This window comes from Falco cherrug, chromosome 4, assembly GCF_023634085.1.
Source record: "Falco cherrug isolate bFalChe1 chromosome 4, bFalChe1.pri, whole genome shotgun sequence".
Lineage (NCBI taxonomy): Eukaryota > Metazoa > Chordata > Aves > Falconiformes > Falconidae > Falco > Falco cherrug.
The window spans coordinates 96,520,455-96,538,631 of NC_073700.1; the positions used below are offsets into that span (position 1 = coordinate 96,520,455).

The window sequence follows — 18,177 nt, forward strand, 5'->3', positions numbered from 1 at the left end:
CACATCTCATGAGGATCTTACTAATTTAGAACAAGAGCAGCTGTATAACAAAAACCTACTACTGGAACTTAATGTTAACTTGAACAATTTTGATTAATGTCAGTCGGGGTTGCTCCCAGAAAAAGTCAGAGGAGCAGACAGCACACCTATTATCAGACTGCACATCTATTTGTTCCTCCAGAAAACTAATATTAAATCTCAATTTTATAGAAATTGTTTCCATGTTGCCCATTTATTCACTACCCACGTCAAAGTGAGTTATTTGTTACCAATATAGTTGAACTCATTTGAAAGCTATGTTGAGAATACTAGAAAGACTATTAACAACTCAGCTATATAAAAACATACTCAAAATTTTGTATCTTTAATACTTGCACTTTCTGTACATTCACATACCCAATTTGGCAGATCCTCCAAAAAGTGATCCTTTATCAAAAGCATCTTTCCATGTAAATGTTACACAGACCTGAAAGTTGTGAAAAAGAAAGATCTTTATAATTCCAGAATTAAATAGGAAATTTTCAGAAAACATCCCAAATCCACATATTTATCATTTTATTTTCTAATTGCATAACACATTTAATTTCCTTGTAACATCACAAACATTGTGGAAATTTCAGGGAATTGTCAAGAGTTACTTAAAATTTTATTATACCTTTATTCCTTCCTGCTGGTTTGCTCGAAACATTTCAAGCAGACAAGACAGAAGTTCTCAAAATAACATTTCATCTTCGCTCATATTCTGACTGACAAATAGATTTATTTCCAAACCAAGATACTACCCTTGCAAGAAGTCTAACAGTCTGGTATAGTCACAGTTAAAGGGAACCACTCAACCAGGCAGTTTCCACTGTTCCAAATTACTAGCATATTTGGAACTATTTTGTAATACCAAAATTCACTCATCTTAATAAGTTAATTCAATAGCAGCATTATCAGGAAATACAGTCAGGAAAGAGAATGCAAGTAAAGCCAGTGTCATTTGTATTACACTTTCATCATCTATTTCATAGACAGTGCAAATGCTTCACAGAATTGGCTCTGAAGTTCCACAATCTGATTCCTTATTCAGCTGGTCAAACTAGCTGAAGGCAACTGGCATCACACCAGAAAAGACAGCAAAATTCTTCATTTTAAAGTGGCTGGGGAGAGAAGAAGTAACTGCAGAAAGAGCACTGTACTGTTTCATAATGTATTTTCCTCTAGCAGGAACACTAGCACAGGAAGCTCTGGTCAACAGCTGCTCATTGCCACTTCCACTGACTACTACTTCCCTTTCATGGAACAGTTTACAGATTTGCAGAACTTGCTCTTAAAGCTTTCCAGTTTTCCATGTCTCAAGGTCTTCCGATTACCGTATCAAAACATTTACACGATAAAAAACAAAGTGCAGTTCTTGGCTCTGGCTACAGGTAAACGCAGCTACATGTAAAACTCAAATCAGTTTGAACTGCATTAAAATTAATCCCTTACTTGTAACCTGCGAGTCTGAAAGACACTTTTTCTTTTAATCATAACATTACCATTCAAATGACTTTGTCATTAATGTAAATTCTGTCCTATTTGTAAACACATCCAAAGAAAACCTGCATCTTTTTCCACCAAAACAGCGGAGCCTAAAATTCTGTTCCAGTCTCCACCTGAGGAAGATTTCAATAGGCAGCAGTTACACTGAATTTCTCCTTAGAGATAGGATTCTAAAGAAATATGGTAGGGGAAAAAAATTAATTAACACCATATCTAAACAAAAATTACATCATTTGTAGAAGCAAAGGCAGGAACAAAGTGGTCAGCTCTTAAGTGGCATATTCTGTTACCTGTTGTGAATGCAACATCCATTCTACTTCCAAAACCAAAGATCATACTCCACTCGTTACTAAAGGTTTTCCCATAGAAATTATGTTTTAAGATGCCTTCAGAACATAGTATGACATAAACTTCTTGGAAAAAGAGAGCTGAAGAGGAATCAGCACAGCACAGCCCTTTCTGACCTAAACTGCAATGACCACTAGCCAAAGTCAAAATAAAGACAATTATGGTAACTAGAGGTCAAGTTTCAGTATAGACTATGTGTGAGCACCGACCAGAAAACAGAGATTAGGAAAACGAGGCTCAAAGAGATTAAATGCCTTGCCCAAGACAAGTACTGTTTAGCAGGTTCGGTACAGGCTTGGAAATCATCTCTCATTGCTGCCATGATTCAGTTTAATAGTTAGATAAGTTCTCTTACCTGATTTTCAGAGAATGGAAACTTCGGTTCAATTGAACACAGCTGATCATAGTATCTAAAAAAAAGGAATTAACAGCCATTAGATAAAAAAAAATTAAGAGTCCTGTTTCTTACACTGGCACATGAGGAAAAGAGTGCAAAAATAAGTTGTGAAGCACATTTGTAACTATGGAGGACTTGCAGGACAGACAGAAATTTTGCCTAAAGGGACTTTTTTCAGCAGAGAAACAAGTCCAGTAGCATGTACACTGCCACCAATAACATGGAAACCTTGTCTCAGAAGTAGAAGAGTAGCACAGACAAAGCTGACCCATTCCACTTTCTGACAGAGGGTGGATTAGAAAATAATTTCATACAAAGAAGTCCCTGAATACATGCAGGGAGACAAAGAGTGCATCAGACATGAAGTCATGCTGCAAAAGTAAATTAAGTACAGCATTTAACATAACATTAACAAGCTACACTGCAGTCTCTTGGTCTGAACATCATATTCCACTCCCCTACAATTCCTGACTCATCTGTTTAAACTTCAACATCTTTAAAATAGATGCCATTTGCCTTGCACAGTACCAACTGGAGAACCTAATCCTTGATCAAATTCTTTAGTTGCAAGCTTGGTTTTCATTAGAGTATATTGTAGTCACAGTGAACTAAACCCAGAAGTTTGTCTGTGCCAATATTTTGTCTACTCACAGTGGAAGATGTTTAGGGAAGAATGCCAGAAAGATAATACAACAAGTATAGCACAGTCCCTTCACACAATCTATCCAGGCAACAGCGAGCAATTCAAAGTTTTCTTGAGTTGTACCCTACACCTGCAACACTTGTTAAACATGACAGGCTGGATGCAGAACAGAAAATGTTTAAAAAACATTTAAAACGTCTGCCAACTGCTGAGAACACATAACATGTGAAGCCTGTTTCCTACATTCTCCTTGGAGCACTTGCCATATGGGCATACACCCAAAATTATGTCGGTCAAATTCTTTTTTTAAGAATTTATATTTCCAATATACAAAACACCTTGTAATAATGAGTTTCACAGTCTGTGAAACAGGGCTAACATTGTTCCTGTTTCTTTACATTACGTTATTAAATACTCATCACTACTGATGTAGACATGAAGCAGATGTACAAGGCCTACATTCTGCAGGCAATACATATTTTTTTAGAAGTCATACACAACAATTAAAATAGTGTTAGCATATTTTTCAGTGAATTTTATCTGCCAACATATGTAATACTACAGGTTTCTGACTTCAACTGAGCCACCACTGCAGTTTAAGACACAATAAACCGTATCAGAAACTACAATAATCTGCAACAGTAACCCAGCAGGACTTTCACTAATAGTTGAGTTGAAAGAAATTGTTCCCAAGATTAAAAAAAAAATCTGCAGGTTATCTGTGACAGCAATTTAATCAAGAATAGTTTTTACTTTTAACAACTTAAAAAGTCTGTGAAAGGTATAGTAAAAAAAAAAAATAACAGAACAAAAAAACCCAGCCAACCACAAACAGAAAACAACTTGCACTGAAGATCACTGCAACCAATACATTTACAATTCACTTCCTTCATTGCCTTGGCCTGGTTTCAACATAAGTTACTTGCATGCAGCATCACAAAGAAATGGAGATTTTTCATGCTGCCTCCTCCTGCCTCAATTTAGTTTGTTAACCAAAAGACAACAATAAAGCAGAGCTGTCCTCCTACATTTCACCATCACCTAGTCCTTATCTGCCATGAGGAGTCAAGAAGCAAAGCTTGTTAAATGTCCTTGTGAAGTCAGGTGCGCCTAAGCAGCGTCTGTTTGCAAACAGACTATTCTTTGTATGTCAATAGAACCACAAAGAAAAGGAAAATAAGCCAAGGAGATATGTTCCTCCCAAATATGCACATTACTACATTTAACATCAATGAATACCAGCAACACAGGGCTTTTTGTTTGGTTCAGAACTTATGTTACTATTCTGATTACTATTTCAAGCATACGATGTCATTTCATCTAATTAAAGAACTTGAAATCCTACTCAAGATTTAAGAAGTCTTTAAAACTCTGCAGACCAAAAAAAGAAACCACAACCAAACACATGTAAAATCATTTAGGGTTTTTTTTAGCAGTAGCTAAAGATACATAAAAATAATGGTATACATAAACTAAACATTTAAAAAAAGTGGTAAATAAAGGCATTAACCACAAAACATCATAAAACTAGCAGTACAAAGAAAAGTATCCAAGGAAAGGCCACATCTGATGTGCATGTCAGTTACACACTGAAGGATGAGAGTAAACATAACAGTGTTAGGAAAACAAAGTTTACAGTAATCGAACTACCAAGACACAAACAGAAGTTGCCACACCACACAGATGAGCATTGCATGTTTCAAGTGATGAACTACAGAAAACCACGTCAATACATCAACTGCCTGAGCTCCTACTACAGCAATGAAAGGGAGGGCAGATAGCAGCAGCACAGATCTAATCCTTGAAGTACTGCAATCTTTCACCAAAACCAGCATTACACCCTCCTAAACACTAGTAAAAATGAGTTACAGCAGCCAAATGAGTTGGAAATCAAGGTTTAGATTAGAATTTAATTAAAATACATATTGCATTAAGAACCTCAAATCCTGTTCCCCCTTCAAAGAATCATAAAGAAAAATCTCCTTCAAAAGAACATAAAAGAGTCCATGATCTGCCTTCACTCTTCTAGGTAAGAACTGGCATCCCGAACTCACAGCTGGAAACCAGAACTGCAACTCTCAGCCCTCAGAAAATTTGACCATTCAAAATAAAAATGAGACATCTCCCCTTTCATGTTTTTAAAAGAACTGCAAGAGTTGTTAGCAAAATTAGATCAATTTAACCTGCACCACCATTCCATCCCTCCAGAAAAAGAAAATGAAGTCGAGGCAATCCTCAATATTAAGAGAGGAAGCAAGGCACCGCTTCAAGCTGTAATTATACTCTGGGAGGGGGGGTGGAGAAAAAAACCAAAACCACACTAAATCAGATCTGCTATGACAGAATCTAAGGGGAAACACCTGTACCAAGCTCACCTATGTCACCTTCAGAGCACTCAGATTCTCACAAAACAAAAGCAAGCTTGGAAGCAGGCTGAAGTCTTTACCAGCTACCCAGTGAAAAGGAGCACAGTGTATATCAAATACTTCTCCATGAGCATTTGTGTTCGTAAGTCAAACAACAGCACACCATGCACTTCACTGGTCAGTGTTTGCTTAGGAAATGGGGCTGCTACTAAGTTAATTTCTTTATTAAAAGAAAAATTCTGCAGTAAACTACTCAGCAAAACAAGGCTTCTAAAGGTTACAAAACCATGGGCAAATCCTAGATTAATTAGCAGAAGATTAAGCCCTCGTTTCTTAACAGTTAAATGGTCTTCACTGCTCTACTACGTATGATGGTCTATAAACAGCTACAAAGAAGTAAATGTATGCAAAGGGTATCCACATTGTAATTAAAACCTTACTTCACTAACCAACCAGTTTTAAACTCCAGCAAAAATCTTCCTGTAGTTAACTTTAATGTAAGACTGAATACAACTCTTAAAGAGCAACAGGAAAATACTGGAAGCTGGAGGGGTAAGGGAATTTTCAGAGGAAATGCAAGGCACTCAGATGCTTGTGCTCTTTCTATCATAAGCTCAGCTGGATACTTCAAACTTCTGGGTGTGCAAACAGTCTGACTTTTTAAAGTAACTGCATCTTACAGAATATTAACAGAATGTATGTCAGAATATTCTTACAGAATAAGAACAAACTTCTTTTCCAGCAATTGTCATGAATATAAATGGTCATACATGAGGCAAACCACTGATAACTTTAGGGATAACAGAAGACATCCAACTGAATGTTTTATTTTCTCTAATTTACAGTTAGTTCAGACATTCATCTTAACTCACTTCCACTGTAAAGGGAACAGGTATTCTCAAACGATACAATTAAGCAACAGCACCCGGGCCCCTGAAGTCACCTGCAGATCACTGATCCAACAGCAAAGAAAACATATTGCTGCATATGAATTGACTCAAAAGGAAAACTGTTGTTACACAGTTGCAAGTGGTTTCCCTTCATTATTCAGAGAGAAAACCTGAGATGAAGTTGCATACTATGGCTTGAATTAATTTAATGACCTGCCGGCACTGAACGAGGGAGCTCCTGCTCAGCCCCTTAGCTTTCAGCAACACTACTTTTATCCTCTTTCTAACCGCTCTGATGTTCACCCGACCTTCCACTGAACTCATTCAAGTTGCTCACCTTCAGAAAGCCACGTACACCCTTTGCCTTCCAGAAATGGTGCAAGAGAAAGGCCAGAACTGAAGTGAGGGCAGCCTGCTCTTAGCAGCGTAGAGCTGTTACATAGGGTGAAGTCCTATCACATGGCTGGGCCAAGCAGGGATTCCAGATAGTAACTAATGACAAACTGGATTGGCACCATCAGAAAAGGAAGCTCAATTCCAGCATCCAAGGGAAGATAAAAATACGCCTTTCAGTGTGGCTAGCAGAGTCCTTCTTTCAGCTCATAGAAGCTTCTTATGCACCTGACCTTCAAAAGCATACACAGTAATAAACAGGAATAGACCAGGAAACTACAAAGATACTGTAAAACACCACGAGTACAGTCATAGCTTTTACAGCCTTAACACCCAGCAAAGGGTTGATAAGCTCAAAAAACATCACTAATTCATTTTACAAATAAGTCACTTCTTTCCTATTCCTCTTTCATTTTTTTAAGTTTATAAGTTAATTCTAGTGAACATCAGATGTATTTCTGTTTGTTCATGACACTACAGAAATGTGTCACGTCTACAAGTACTTCTTATCCTAAAAAGGACCTCTATTTTTATTTTTTCTTTGAAAGAGAGATAAAAGTTCCTACCACTAGGTAAAAAACCCCATATTCTGGTACTGCAATTCTCTGACCCCAGCTTTGCAAATAGCAACGTGTACTCCAATATTAAATCTAGTGAATGAATCACAGTGACCTCTGCGAGTAGACGAGCTACAAAGAAACGGGCTCAAAATAATTCTAATCTAGAGAAAGAGAACAGGATTACCACAGTAAATCAATAACTGCAATCCATGAACGTTCTAGAGACAAGGAAGGCAGAGTGCTTTTGCAGATGTCGGAGCAGTTGCTCCTGAAGCAGGCTTTATGCAGTTTACTGGGCAGAAGGCACAGATCAATCTTTTGCTCACGTAACTTGCAATAATCCCGGCACAAGAGATGCACCAGCAAACTTTCTGATAGTAAATGAAGCACGTTAGGTAGAAAGTGAGGATGTGACTTTGGAAATACATTAGTAAGTCGCTAAACACAGGAAAACAAGGAAGAAAAACACAATAAAAAAAAAAAACCTACACACAACACAAAAACAAGCACACACCAAAACAAGAATCCCAGCAAAACCTACAAGAAAGCAGTAAGGTTGTGTAAAAATCACATTACAAAACAAAAAACATTACAGACATTACAAAAGTAATGTAAAAAACAGCAAAACGTAACACAAAACACAGGCGCGATCAGTTCTGAGAAGCATAACAGTCGGTCCCTTGTACCCTAACCCAGGCGGCACCGGCACGCCGCAAACACGGGGAAGCGGCTCGGCTCAGGACCTCCCCCCGCCGCCACCCCAGGACCGCGGAGCCAGGCGGCGCGGCGAAGGCCCCGGGCCGCCTCCAGCCACCCCAGCGCGGGAGGGGGCGCCCGGACAGGCCCGCGGCGGCGAGGCGGGCACGCAGCCCACAGGCCGCCAGAGCCGGCCCGGCAGCCCCGACCTCCCCGCCCCGCCCACGCCCGGACCCGCTCCGCCGCGCCCAGGGCCCAGGGCTGCCGCTGGGGCCGCACAGCGCACCTGGGGCGGGGGGGCGCGCCCGCCCCACCGGAAGCGGCGGAGGGGGGTGAGCGCGGCGCGGCGGGGGAGGGGGGGGCCTGCACCGGCCCGGCGCGCGCTCGCCCGCCCCTACCTGAGGAGGGTCTCGAGCGCGCTCTCGTGCTTGTCGAGCGGGCGGCCGAGCGCGCTCTTGCGGAGCTTGCTGAGCTCCTCGGCGGCGCGGCAGTGCTCGGCCTGGGCGTCGCCGCCCGGGTAGCTCTGCTGAATGAACTTGCACAGCGGCTTGGCCAAATCCACCTCCGAGGCCTTTTTCAGCTGCACCGAGATGAAGTTCGTCATGGCCGCCGCGCAGGGTACCGGGGGTGGGGGGAGGAGAAGACGGGCAGCCGCCGCCGCCGTCAACCGCCGCTCAGGCGCTGCCTTTCCGCTCCGCACGGCCCCGGCCCGACGCCCGCCCGCGCCGCGGCCGTACCCCGCGCTTCCGGGATCGTCACGCGGGATCGTCACGTGCGCCCGCCCGCGCCGTGTCCCCGCCCCCCGCGCAGGCGCCTGAGGAGACGCGCCCGGGCCCGCCCCGCCGCTCGCGGCCGCTGCCGAGGGGCGGGGGGCGGGCACCGCCGGCCGGAGCTGCGCGGTTTTACCGAGGGGAGCGGGCCCGGCGGCGGGGGTGGGTGCTGGAGGAGCGCGGTGTGGGGCGGGGAGGGCGTCTGGAGCCCGGGGAGGGCGGAGAGCTCGAGTGCTACCCTTGCGGCAGCGCTGTCTAGTGAGAGACGCGGGCGCGGAGCCCAACTGTGGTGAAGGACGCTTGGCTGGCCGGTAACGCGGGCCGTGGCGCGCCCGTAGGAGTAGTGGCGACTGGAACGTTGGTGAGATGTCGAACTTGTAGCGCGTTAGAGCGAAGCAAAGGGTCCCGTGCGCAACCCGCCCCAAGAACAGCTATTTTAAATGAAGTAAAACGCTTCTCTGTCGCAGATGTCGAAGTGTCGCTCTTGGCAGTATAAGGCACAGGTTGGCCTGTTGCTGTAATTACATATCAGTCACCTGCGTCCCGCTGGCTTTCTGCTGACTCGACCCTGCGTAGCTCCAATCCGCAAGGCCTGCTTGTCTGGAGACCTGAGAGTGATGTTCACCCCACGTTCTCATTTCCCCCTTTCTTCTGCCACTTGCTGCAGACAACTAAAGCTGTAAGCCTGCTGTTTTCTTCTCACATAAGCCCCGAGGTGATGATACCATGAAAAGGAGTGGTAAAAGTGCTTTTTAAATTATGTGAAAGGGGTTCGTTGCAGCAGGCCATGAGTTTTGCTGTAAAGTGAAGCCGGCGATTCCTCTGTACTGAAAGCCTACTATACTAAACAGAGCTATCTTCATCATCTGGTGAATGTCTGAAGTGGTGGCGTAAGAGGAAGAGGGTAGGGCCTGGGAAATCGGGCTTTACTGCTCCTGTCACCGCTGGGAGGGGCAGCTCCGCCAGGATTAACTGTGCCTATGTACAATCCAGAGATGCTGTGACAACAGCGGCCGGGCTTCCCGGGCACAGGCATAGGGAGTTGTCCTCGTTCTGCTGCTTCCAGTCACCTTTGGTGGGGCCCAAGTGGTTATCCTTCCAGGCCTTGCCATGTTGCTCCTTTTACAAACCTTCGCTATATTCACAAAAAGTTAATATATATGTTAACAGTTCCTTAGTGTGCACTTGCCTCCCTGTGCTGAGTAAACACTCGGCACAATTACTCATAGGTCAATCAAAACCAAGCAGTAATTGACTTAATTTCACATTAAAAAAAAAAAAAAAAAAAGGGAGAGGGGGGGATTTGTATCATACAATGAATACAGAAAGCTGCCCTGCCTTACTGATATGTGAGTATGAGTTCCACTCTGCTTTTTTTTTCCTCCAGGTTTTATTGCCCATATACACTTGTAAGCATTTGGCCTCTAGCTTGAGTCAGCCTTGCACTGACTGCACTCTGTCCCAGGGAAAACCTCACCCTCGCAGGCTTAGATTCTGACCAGTCTTAAGATACAGTCAGCTGGGCAGTTGGCTCCCTTTGTTTCCAACATCAAGACCCTATGGGGTATAGTTAGCCTACACATCATTACAAGATACATGGCTATCTATATATGGAAGATGGAAGCCATCAATACCTCCCAGCATAACAGTCATAAACACGGAAAGGGTGTGAACAAGGAAGGGCAAAAACTGCAGCTATGAGATCATAGTTCCCCTTTAGAGCCATGATGACCTTTAGATGGCTGTTGCTTAACAAATGCAAGGACTGATACTTTGTATTCCTGAACCTTCCACCAGCACAGCACAGAAATTTCACTTTGTCTTAGAACAAGTTACCAGAACTTCCAATTACAGGTGATTTGCTTCTTTCCCACAAATTTCTTAATAAACAGTACTCCTCTGAAGGTTTTGTGCTGATTATTGCAATTACAAGCAGTAATGACTTGTCTCCTTGTTACCTCTGACTAGTTAAGTACTATTTCCCAATTTAGTGATGAAGGAGCCACAGAGTCAGTAGTTATCAGTGCAGGGGGCATAATGTGCATCTTCTGACTCAGAGTCTTGTGCTTTACACAACAGGCCATATATACTTCCTTCTTCAACAAATTTGTGATAGTGTCTAAGGGAACCACTTTAAAACAGTTTTCCCCTAAAATGTTTGAAGTAATGCAGCATAAACAAGTTACAGACATATTTAATCTTTACCAAGGTCATTGATATGTGTAATTTTGCTGTAGACAGATCATTAGATGTCCCCAGTTTTCCTCTTTTTACGAAACAACAATTATGTATATGTAGAGCGCTGCAGTTTTGCAAAAGCATTGCTAAAAGTCAGATTTGCTTACAGTATACAAACTGGCTTTTCTGCATGCTTCATGGGTTTTGTCTATGATTTTAGACAGAAGATCTTTCACGGAGCTCTGATGTTCTCTTTTATATTTGCTTTCTGTTCGTAAATTCTGTGTACATACATATTTCATTGAAGCAAGATTTTACTCTGCATTTGCTGTATTTTATTCTGTAGATTTTGATCATGCTGCTTCACCCATAGTGTAAGAGTTGTCCTGTAGTAATTCCACTATTTAGCAATCAGATGCTATACTAAAGAAATAAAACACCAGCAAGAAGAAGTGATAAGGCAGCTAGCTGTTCATTTAATTAAATCTGATGGTCCTCTTGCCTAAAGTTTCATTTAATCACTCAGATTCAACCTCATTTTGATACTCCTAACATAGTCTTTTGGTGACACAGGGTAAGGACCAAGTCTTTCATCACCATTACCTTTTGACCATGAGTTTCAGGAGTGACATCAGTTGCCAAAATGAGGGAATGCAGAAAACAAGTTGTATGTCGAAAGAAGCTCTCAGTGTATCTAAATAACCCTCATAGTCCTACTGGCCATTTAGAAGAAAATGTAAAATTCTTATGATCTATGAATGAAATTTCTCCCTAACAGCCCATAAACCATTTACTTCAAATTTGACACTCCTTTACCTTTGTTTCAAAATTTAGAGGAAATATTAATCCTATTTTCCTCAATTTCATTTGTATTTATTAGGATTTTATATTTTTTGTAGGTGAGGAGGGACCTGAACCAGAAAGTACGTTGATAGCTAACTCTGCTGGGCAGGGGCTGTCCTTATCTTGGTGTTTCTGGGGCCACGTTCACCAGAATGCTCAGCATACCAGCAGACTCCTCTTGGCAGGGGCTATGCTCATCTTTGTGCTTGTAGAGCCACATTCACCAGCATGCTCAATGTACCATCCTCCCACCGTTCCAATGCTATAAGAAAAACACATCTTCAGTCCAAATTCCAGATGTGGTACAGGGCAGGATGAAGAAATGAGAGGCTGGAGAAGGGGCAAAACAGCTCTAAATCAATGCTGTTGGTACACTTAGGGTAGACACTTGTGTACAGTAGTAGAACAGTTACCTTTCAACCATAAGCTAAATAAGGATAGTGACCGGGCCTTTTTTTTGCTTGAGGAGAGGGTGCTGCAGAATGATCTAGAATAAGGGCATCACATGCATAGCTAGTGGCCGAGAAAAGAACCTTGTAGATTAAATAAATGGCAAGCAGGAGCAGAAGTGGGCATAAGAGTAGAGGTGAAAATATACAAACTTAAATGAGTTAAGAAAGAGAGAGAGGTTATGCAAAGCCTGGAAATTGTTGACCTAGGTAAATAATTTTACCTGCTGCATTGTAGATGGATGACAGCAGAGCAAACAGGGAATCCAACCACCAATATTTTCTGTAAAAATGTTACAAGAATATTAGCTATTAGGCCAATTAGAGTGTGGCCTAGAATTTCTCTCAAGTCTCAGCAGGCTTCAGAAATATGCTGTATTACTGATCACATAATGATAGTGCCTGTGCTTCTTACTGAAATACACTGCATAAGCAGGGAGAAACACCTCCTCGCTGTCCCACATTGTGGTTGGTAGTAGTGGGTCTTCATAATAAGCACTAAAAGCATTTGCTAACATGTTTTCATATAGGCTATTAAAAATCTGTGGTAAAACTGTCCCCCACTCAAAAATATTTGTAAGATCTTTTAAATGTTATTATTTTTACTGCTTATACTATTCATATCACTGTGGTTCTAGAAGATTTACAAAGTGGAACAGTTTATAGAAAACAGCAGCAACTTTAAGTTCCGTAAGAAATACCTGAGAGGCTATTAAAATGCTTCCCAAAACCTGAAGGTGCAAGAGGTATAAACACAAATATGAAAAAAAGGGGGGTTTATAACACATTGAATAAAACTGCTGTCTTTTTAGCTATATTACCATAGTCCTGTATACCATGTATTAGGGTGCAGCCATATACTGCTGCCAGATATACACTCTCTACTTAAAAAGAGGCAATGTTTACACAGGTAATTACCCTGATGAAGAGCAAAGCACAAATGTGCGGTGCTATAGATACACTGATACAAGTCAGGTGACTAGTAGCCCCCAAAATGGCCACTCTACTCTGAATGAGAGTGTTTGTGAGGGTATAGATTTACACCCTCTTTCCCATCTATTGGTTATGGCACAACTATGCATAAGAAGAGGTGGATGTAATAGAGAATATCATTGTCATTTAATCGTGGGCAGGCTGCATAGCTGTTCTCTGAATCCAACCTTGTGTGTAAGTTTCTGGAAAATCCGAAGTCACGCATGAATATTTGACTTAGATTTTGGCGTGAAAACTCTGTAATCAACATGTTTTGGTGCAATGTTTGTGGTGTGCAGTTTGAAAAAAGTTCAGAGCCTTCTTCCAAAAGTTTGTTGAAAGAAGGAAAAGGTTTGGTTTAGCTTTGTTCAGTGTGAACCGTTGATGTTACTTGGTAAATCATTAATTCTACTTTACATATATAAATGAGGGAGTTTTAAATAATTTTTACCCTTAGGAATGGAAAACAAAGTACCTGTCATATTGCATTAAAAGCACATGAAAAATCAAGTGTCTGCTTTTTGTAATAATGGAGTAAATTTTGCCTTACACTGCACTTATTCTTGCTATGAATATTTTCTTCAACTGTCATAGGATTTCAGAAGCCCCAACAGTAGCTGGGTAGTGTTTAATGTTATCACAGCTTTAATTAAAAGTTAAAAGAAGAAAGGATTAATGACCTTGAAACCCAAGTGTTTTGCAAGATATCCTTCCCCTAACTATGCTGGATTTTTACTGCTTCTAATTTTAAAGTAATAAACAACTGAAACTCAAGTATGTTATTGTTTATTCATTCCAGAAGAGAGAAGTTTTGTATTTTACAAATTGCTCTTACAAGCTTGGTCATTAAGCTACCCCTTAAGATTTGAAAGTCAGAAAGTTTTCACGTAAATCCTGTATTACTAAATAATGCAAATATATAAAAAATGGAAAGTAACAAAATAGATGAAAGATAACTTGGTAACTTTGACTCTCTTAATTATTGCAATATGGGGTATACCTAAAGCAACGGCTTAATTTTTTCACTTTAAAACATTGCTTTCTTTATTTAAAGCATCGTATTTCACATTTTATAAAAAATTTTGTCCAAATATATCATCAAGTCAATCCAAATACCTTTTAAACCAAAGGATAGAGTAGACTTCAAAGAAGCATAAATTAATATTTGTCCTTTGTTGGTATTCTACAATACGCAATTAAATTTTATATTGGTTTTACCTGTATATTAAACGCAGGAAAAATACCCTTTCCTGTTTATTACATTACAATTACAAAGCTTGACTAGAAAACTCTGTGTATAATTTGAAGACTACTAGGTTTATTACAGTGAAGATATGAAAGAAATGAGATCTGGTTAATTGATGAAGATCACTTTATAAGTCATCATGGACTTAGCATTTATTTCAATAGTATTTGCTATTTGGAGTGTTTCTTATCCTAAAATACCTTATAAAATATTCAAGTAGAAATCATTTTACATCACTTGAAATAGGTCTGGATGGAAGTAGGGAATTAGGTAGCCAGCCATTATAGAGCATAATGCTTGCTAGGATAGAGACATCACTTCTTGCTACATTGAACAAGCAGAATGGTAAATAAGATCCCAACAGAAATACCTTCACTTGGCAAATTTCACTAAAAAACACTGCTGAAATTCAGCTCTTTCATTCAATGGACTCTTTTTATAGCAAGTGAGAGGCTTACACCATAAGCAATCCTCTCTATTGTCAGTGAACGGTTTTATTTTCAGCATTTCAGGTGGAGAACAGCCTGTAGTAAGTTACGGTTCAAATATCTAGAGCTCCTTTACTGCACAAAGCAGTCTTGTTTTTTGAGAAGACAGTAATCAGCTTTGTCCTTTTCTTGTGGGCTGCGTACACGTGCCCCAACAGAGACAAGCTTGTGGCTTGTGTGAGGCGGGAAGCATCTGTGCCTTGGCGGGGGGCACGCGTCTCTACTCGTGTGCCTGCAGCACTGGCTGCCAAAGTGCGCAGCTCAGCTCTCCGCTCCTTGCTCGGTTATTTGCTACCTAGTCGCTCATTCAGATAAGCAACAAGGCACAGTGCTCTGCCTACTCAGTGAAGTGACGTTGAGGGGGTTTGAACCAAGGTGAATCAAATGCCAGGCGTACACTGGAGCATGCTCATATGGGCTGATCCTTCGTATCCCCATCTATGCACACTGCCGTTGTCACTGTGTGGATGGAATATATTATGTAAAAGCGTCGTACAGTCAAGGGAAAAAAAATTGCCACTACGTGCTGGACAGAGCAGAGTCATACTGCTGGAGCAGGATTAGGAGACAACAGCAGGGGCCAAGGCCTAATTTTAGGTCCAGGGGGGATGACAAACATGTAAGGAGGAAAGCAAGGACCTGATTTAAAAGCTGTAAATTCAAGGTTTCTCCTTATAATGTGGAAATTGAATGAATCACTCCCCAGGAGCGCAGTCCAGGAAGAACAGCTGTGGTCCTTCTCTGGGAACAACACACCCTAATGCACAACAGTCTGAGACCTTACCGAAAAATGGAACTATCAAACAAAAGATAGAAGACCCTGAGATAAGGGTTGTTCTGTGGTCCATGCAGGGAGGGATTTATGACTTTTCCCTGTTCAAAACATCTCCTTAACACACATACTGACAGGCTTACAAAGAGCCACCTCTAATAACAATGTAGGGGATTCACCTCTGAAAGCAGTGAAGATCCTCATGTTCTGCTGTTAAACTTGTCCATAAGATAAGGTTTTTATCTTACACATTCCAAACATCATGAATCAGAACAAAGTTTCTCTGTTACATAATGTAACAAACATCAGTACAGGCAGCTCTTTTGCAAAGTTTGGTCCAACCACAAAAATCTGGGAATAAAGAAATGGTGAGAGCATTTGCCGACAATGCTGCTAGAGGATTCCTCCTAGAAATGCTTACTCTGCAATGTTCAAAGGAGAAATGATAGACAAACTTGCACTGGCGCAGTCTGCAAAAAGTAAGATGCAAAAAATGTAGTTTAATCTTCTATTTCATCATTCTCCTGGCTGTATATGAACGTACGTGGTGCAAGCAGGCAAGAAACCCCAGGATTACCAGCATGCTTTTGCACAAAGAAGGGAAGAGGATGATTTGATCAATGGCATTTTTACAAAACGTGCCTTTTTCTAATTTTTTTTTTTTTTTAATCAAAGGAGAGAACTGTGGCTCAAGTTTTCCTTCTAATTGTGGTAGGACATCCACAGGACATCACAGAGTCTGACTCAGACATTAAAGGAGAGAGTCTGAGAGACACTGGATGAGCCAGTTTGTGTTATGAGGCTGCACTTTAGTCGGCACCTTTGCGAAAGCTATATAAATTAGGGCAGATTTCAGAGCACTATTTGTCATAAATGATTCATCCTGGCATGAAGTATCTGGACATGGCTTGACTAATGCCAGTACTTAAAATGTTACTGTAAGCAATTTAGTGTGCAAATTATGTTCTTCAAGATCAAGAATTTATCCCTAATACTTCATGAATTCTCAGGTTCCTCTGTCTGGTGTTCCCTCTGAAGGTCCACAAAATTCTTAACTGTCAAATACACAGACTGAAATTTTTGTAATGAGTCACTTTTAGGGGGAAAATAACCATTTTCTTAATGGGTGTTTTCTTCTGTGGAATCAGACATTCAGCTGATTTGTATATGCAATGTTTTTTCCATTCACACTGACTGGTATAAAATGTAACGTTGCGTTCCTTTCGAAGTAGTGTGCCCAGCAACTTAACACTGTGTCCTCCCCTTTCAGATACTGAGATGCTGACATACACAAATAAGATATTTCAAGGAGCACGAGATAGTATATTCCTGCTTTGAATATTATGCTTAAATGAATGCTTAGCTGCTATCCATTCTCCTTCCAGGCATTGACAGGCTTATCAGTGGTCACTTTTGCAGTCAGCTGGCACTGCCTACAAACTGCTTAGCTAGGAGTTTGACAACGACTAGGCGTAACTGACATTAAATTGTCCTTGGAATCACTTTAGGACAGCAAGTGAATTTCACCAAGTAAAAGCAAAGACTAACCGCTTCTTTAGTGGTACAATCCTTCATCCTTCTGTAACTCTGGTAACACCAGATGTGCGTGTGTCTGTCTGCTCTCAGGCTTGTGGGTTTCCCTTTCTGTTCCTCTACCTCTGTGTTTGCTTCCAGCATCTGCTTCCTCCAGTTTTCACAGGGCTCAAAGAATGTGCTTCGGATTCGTTAGCTAGATGTGAGTCATCACAGCAGGTCAATTCATTTTCCCATGGCATGTTTTGTTCCACCTCATGACTGTCATTTTTTCCAATTTGATCTTACCAGTATTACCTGCTTGGCGTGGCAGTTTATCAGTGACTAATGAGGTACCTATTTTCAGGGATGAAGCAGCTAAAGAATTTTTTCTTTACTATGTAGATGATTCAGTATGACTTTTCATTTAATGTACCTAGTGTTTATATGCTAATTATTTAAATGTTCTGTTTTACTGGCCAGAAATGTATGCAGTGATTCAACGGTAACCATCTCCAGTTGTATAAAACTCAGGTAAGGTCTAAATACGTGCACATCAAAACACATGCCCAAAAAACACTCAGTGAGAGATGGGAAATTTTACTTGTGATGTATTATTTGTTAAGAGCAAAGATAAAAATTAAAGAGGAAAACTTAAGATCTCACTAGAAATTTTTTTCAGAAGTGCTATAGTTGTACCCGGTCATTTGCACTCTTGGGCTGTGACAGCATGCTGACACCGTATCTCATCGCTGACAAACAAAACGTTTGCTCCAACTCATTTCCCCTCCTGTTTTCTCATATGCTGACATGGAATAATAAACCGTGTTTGAGAATGGCATATTAGCCATATTATATGGAGGGAAACAGGAATTAAGAATTGTGACTCTTCGGGAAATGGGAAAGGGAATGCTCTAAAGAACGGAGGACTGTGAGCAATTATTGCGAGCTGAGGTGATGATTCAGAATACTTGTGAAAAAGCGTCACGCTCAGGGGGTTCTGATTACGTTGAGTGCAAAATTTTTAGGGCTTTTACATGTCCAATGAGAAACATAGGGAGTCTGGTTTTATTTGCCATAAATAGTAAATAACTATAGATGCATGCAAGTGTCTTTGCAAAGATTTA

At 41.0% G+C, this 18,177-nt stretch overlaps 1 protein-coding gene across 4 annotated transcripts in view; it reads right to left on the reverse strand.

The window, feature by feature from the left end:
* PDCD6IP (programmed cell death 6 interacting protein) overlaps window positions 1-8,564 on the reverse strand; it is a 34,427-nt gene extending 25,863 nt beyond the window's left edge. For all 4 annotated transcript variants that reach the window (XM_055707860.1, XM_055707859.1, XM_055707858.1 and 1 more), the window contains exons 1-3: window positions 8,219-8,564; window positions 2,231-2,285; window positions 397-466 (exon numbers count right to left, since the gene is read on the reverse strand). In XM_055707860.1, the coding sequence (XP_055563835.1) occupies window positions 397-466; window positions 2,231-2,285; window positions 8,219-8,424 (331 nt within the window). In that variant the 5' untranslated portion in view covers window positions 8,425-8,564. The remainder of the gene's footprint in view (window positions 1-396; window positions 467-2,230; window positions 2,286-8,218) is intronic.
* Between the last annotated feature and the right edge of the window lie 9,613 nt (window positions 8,565-18,177).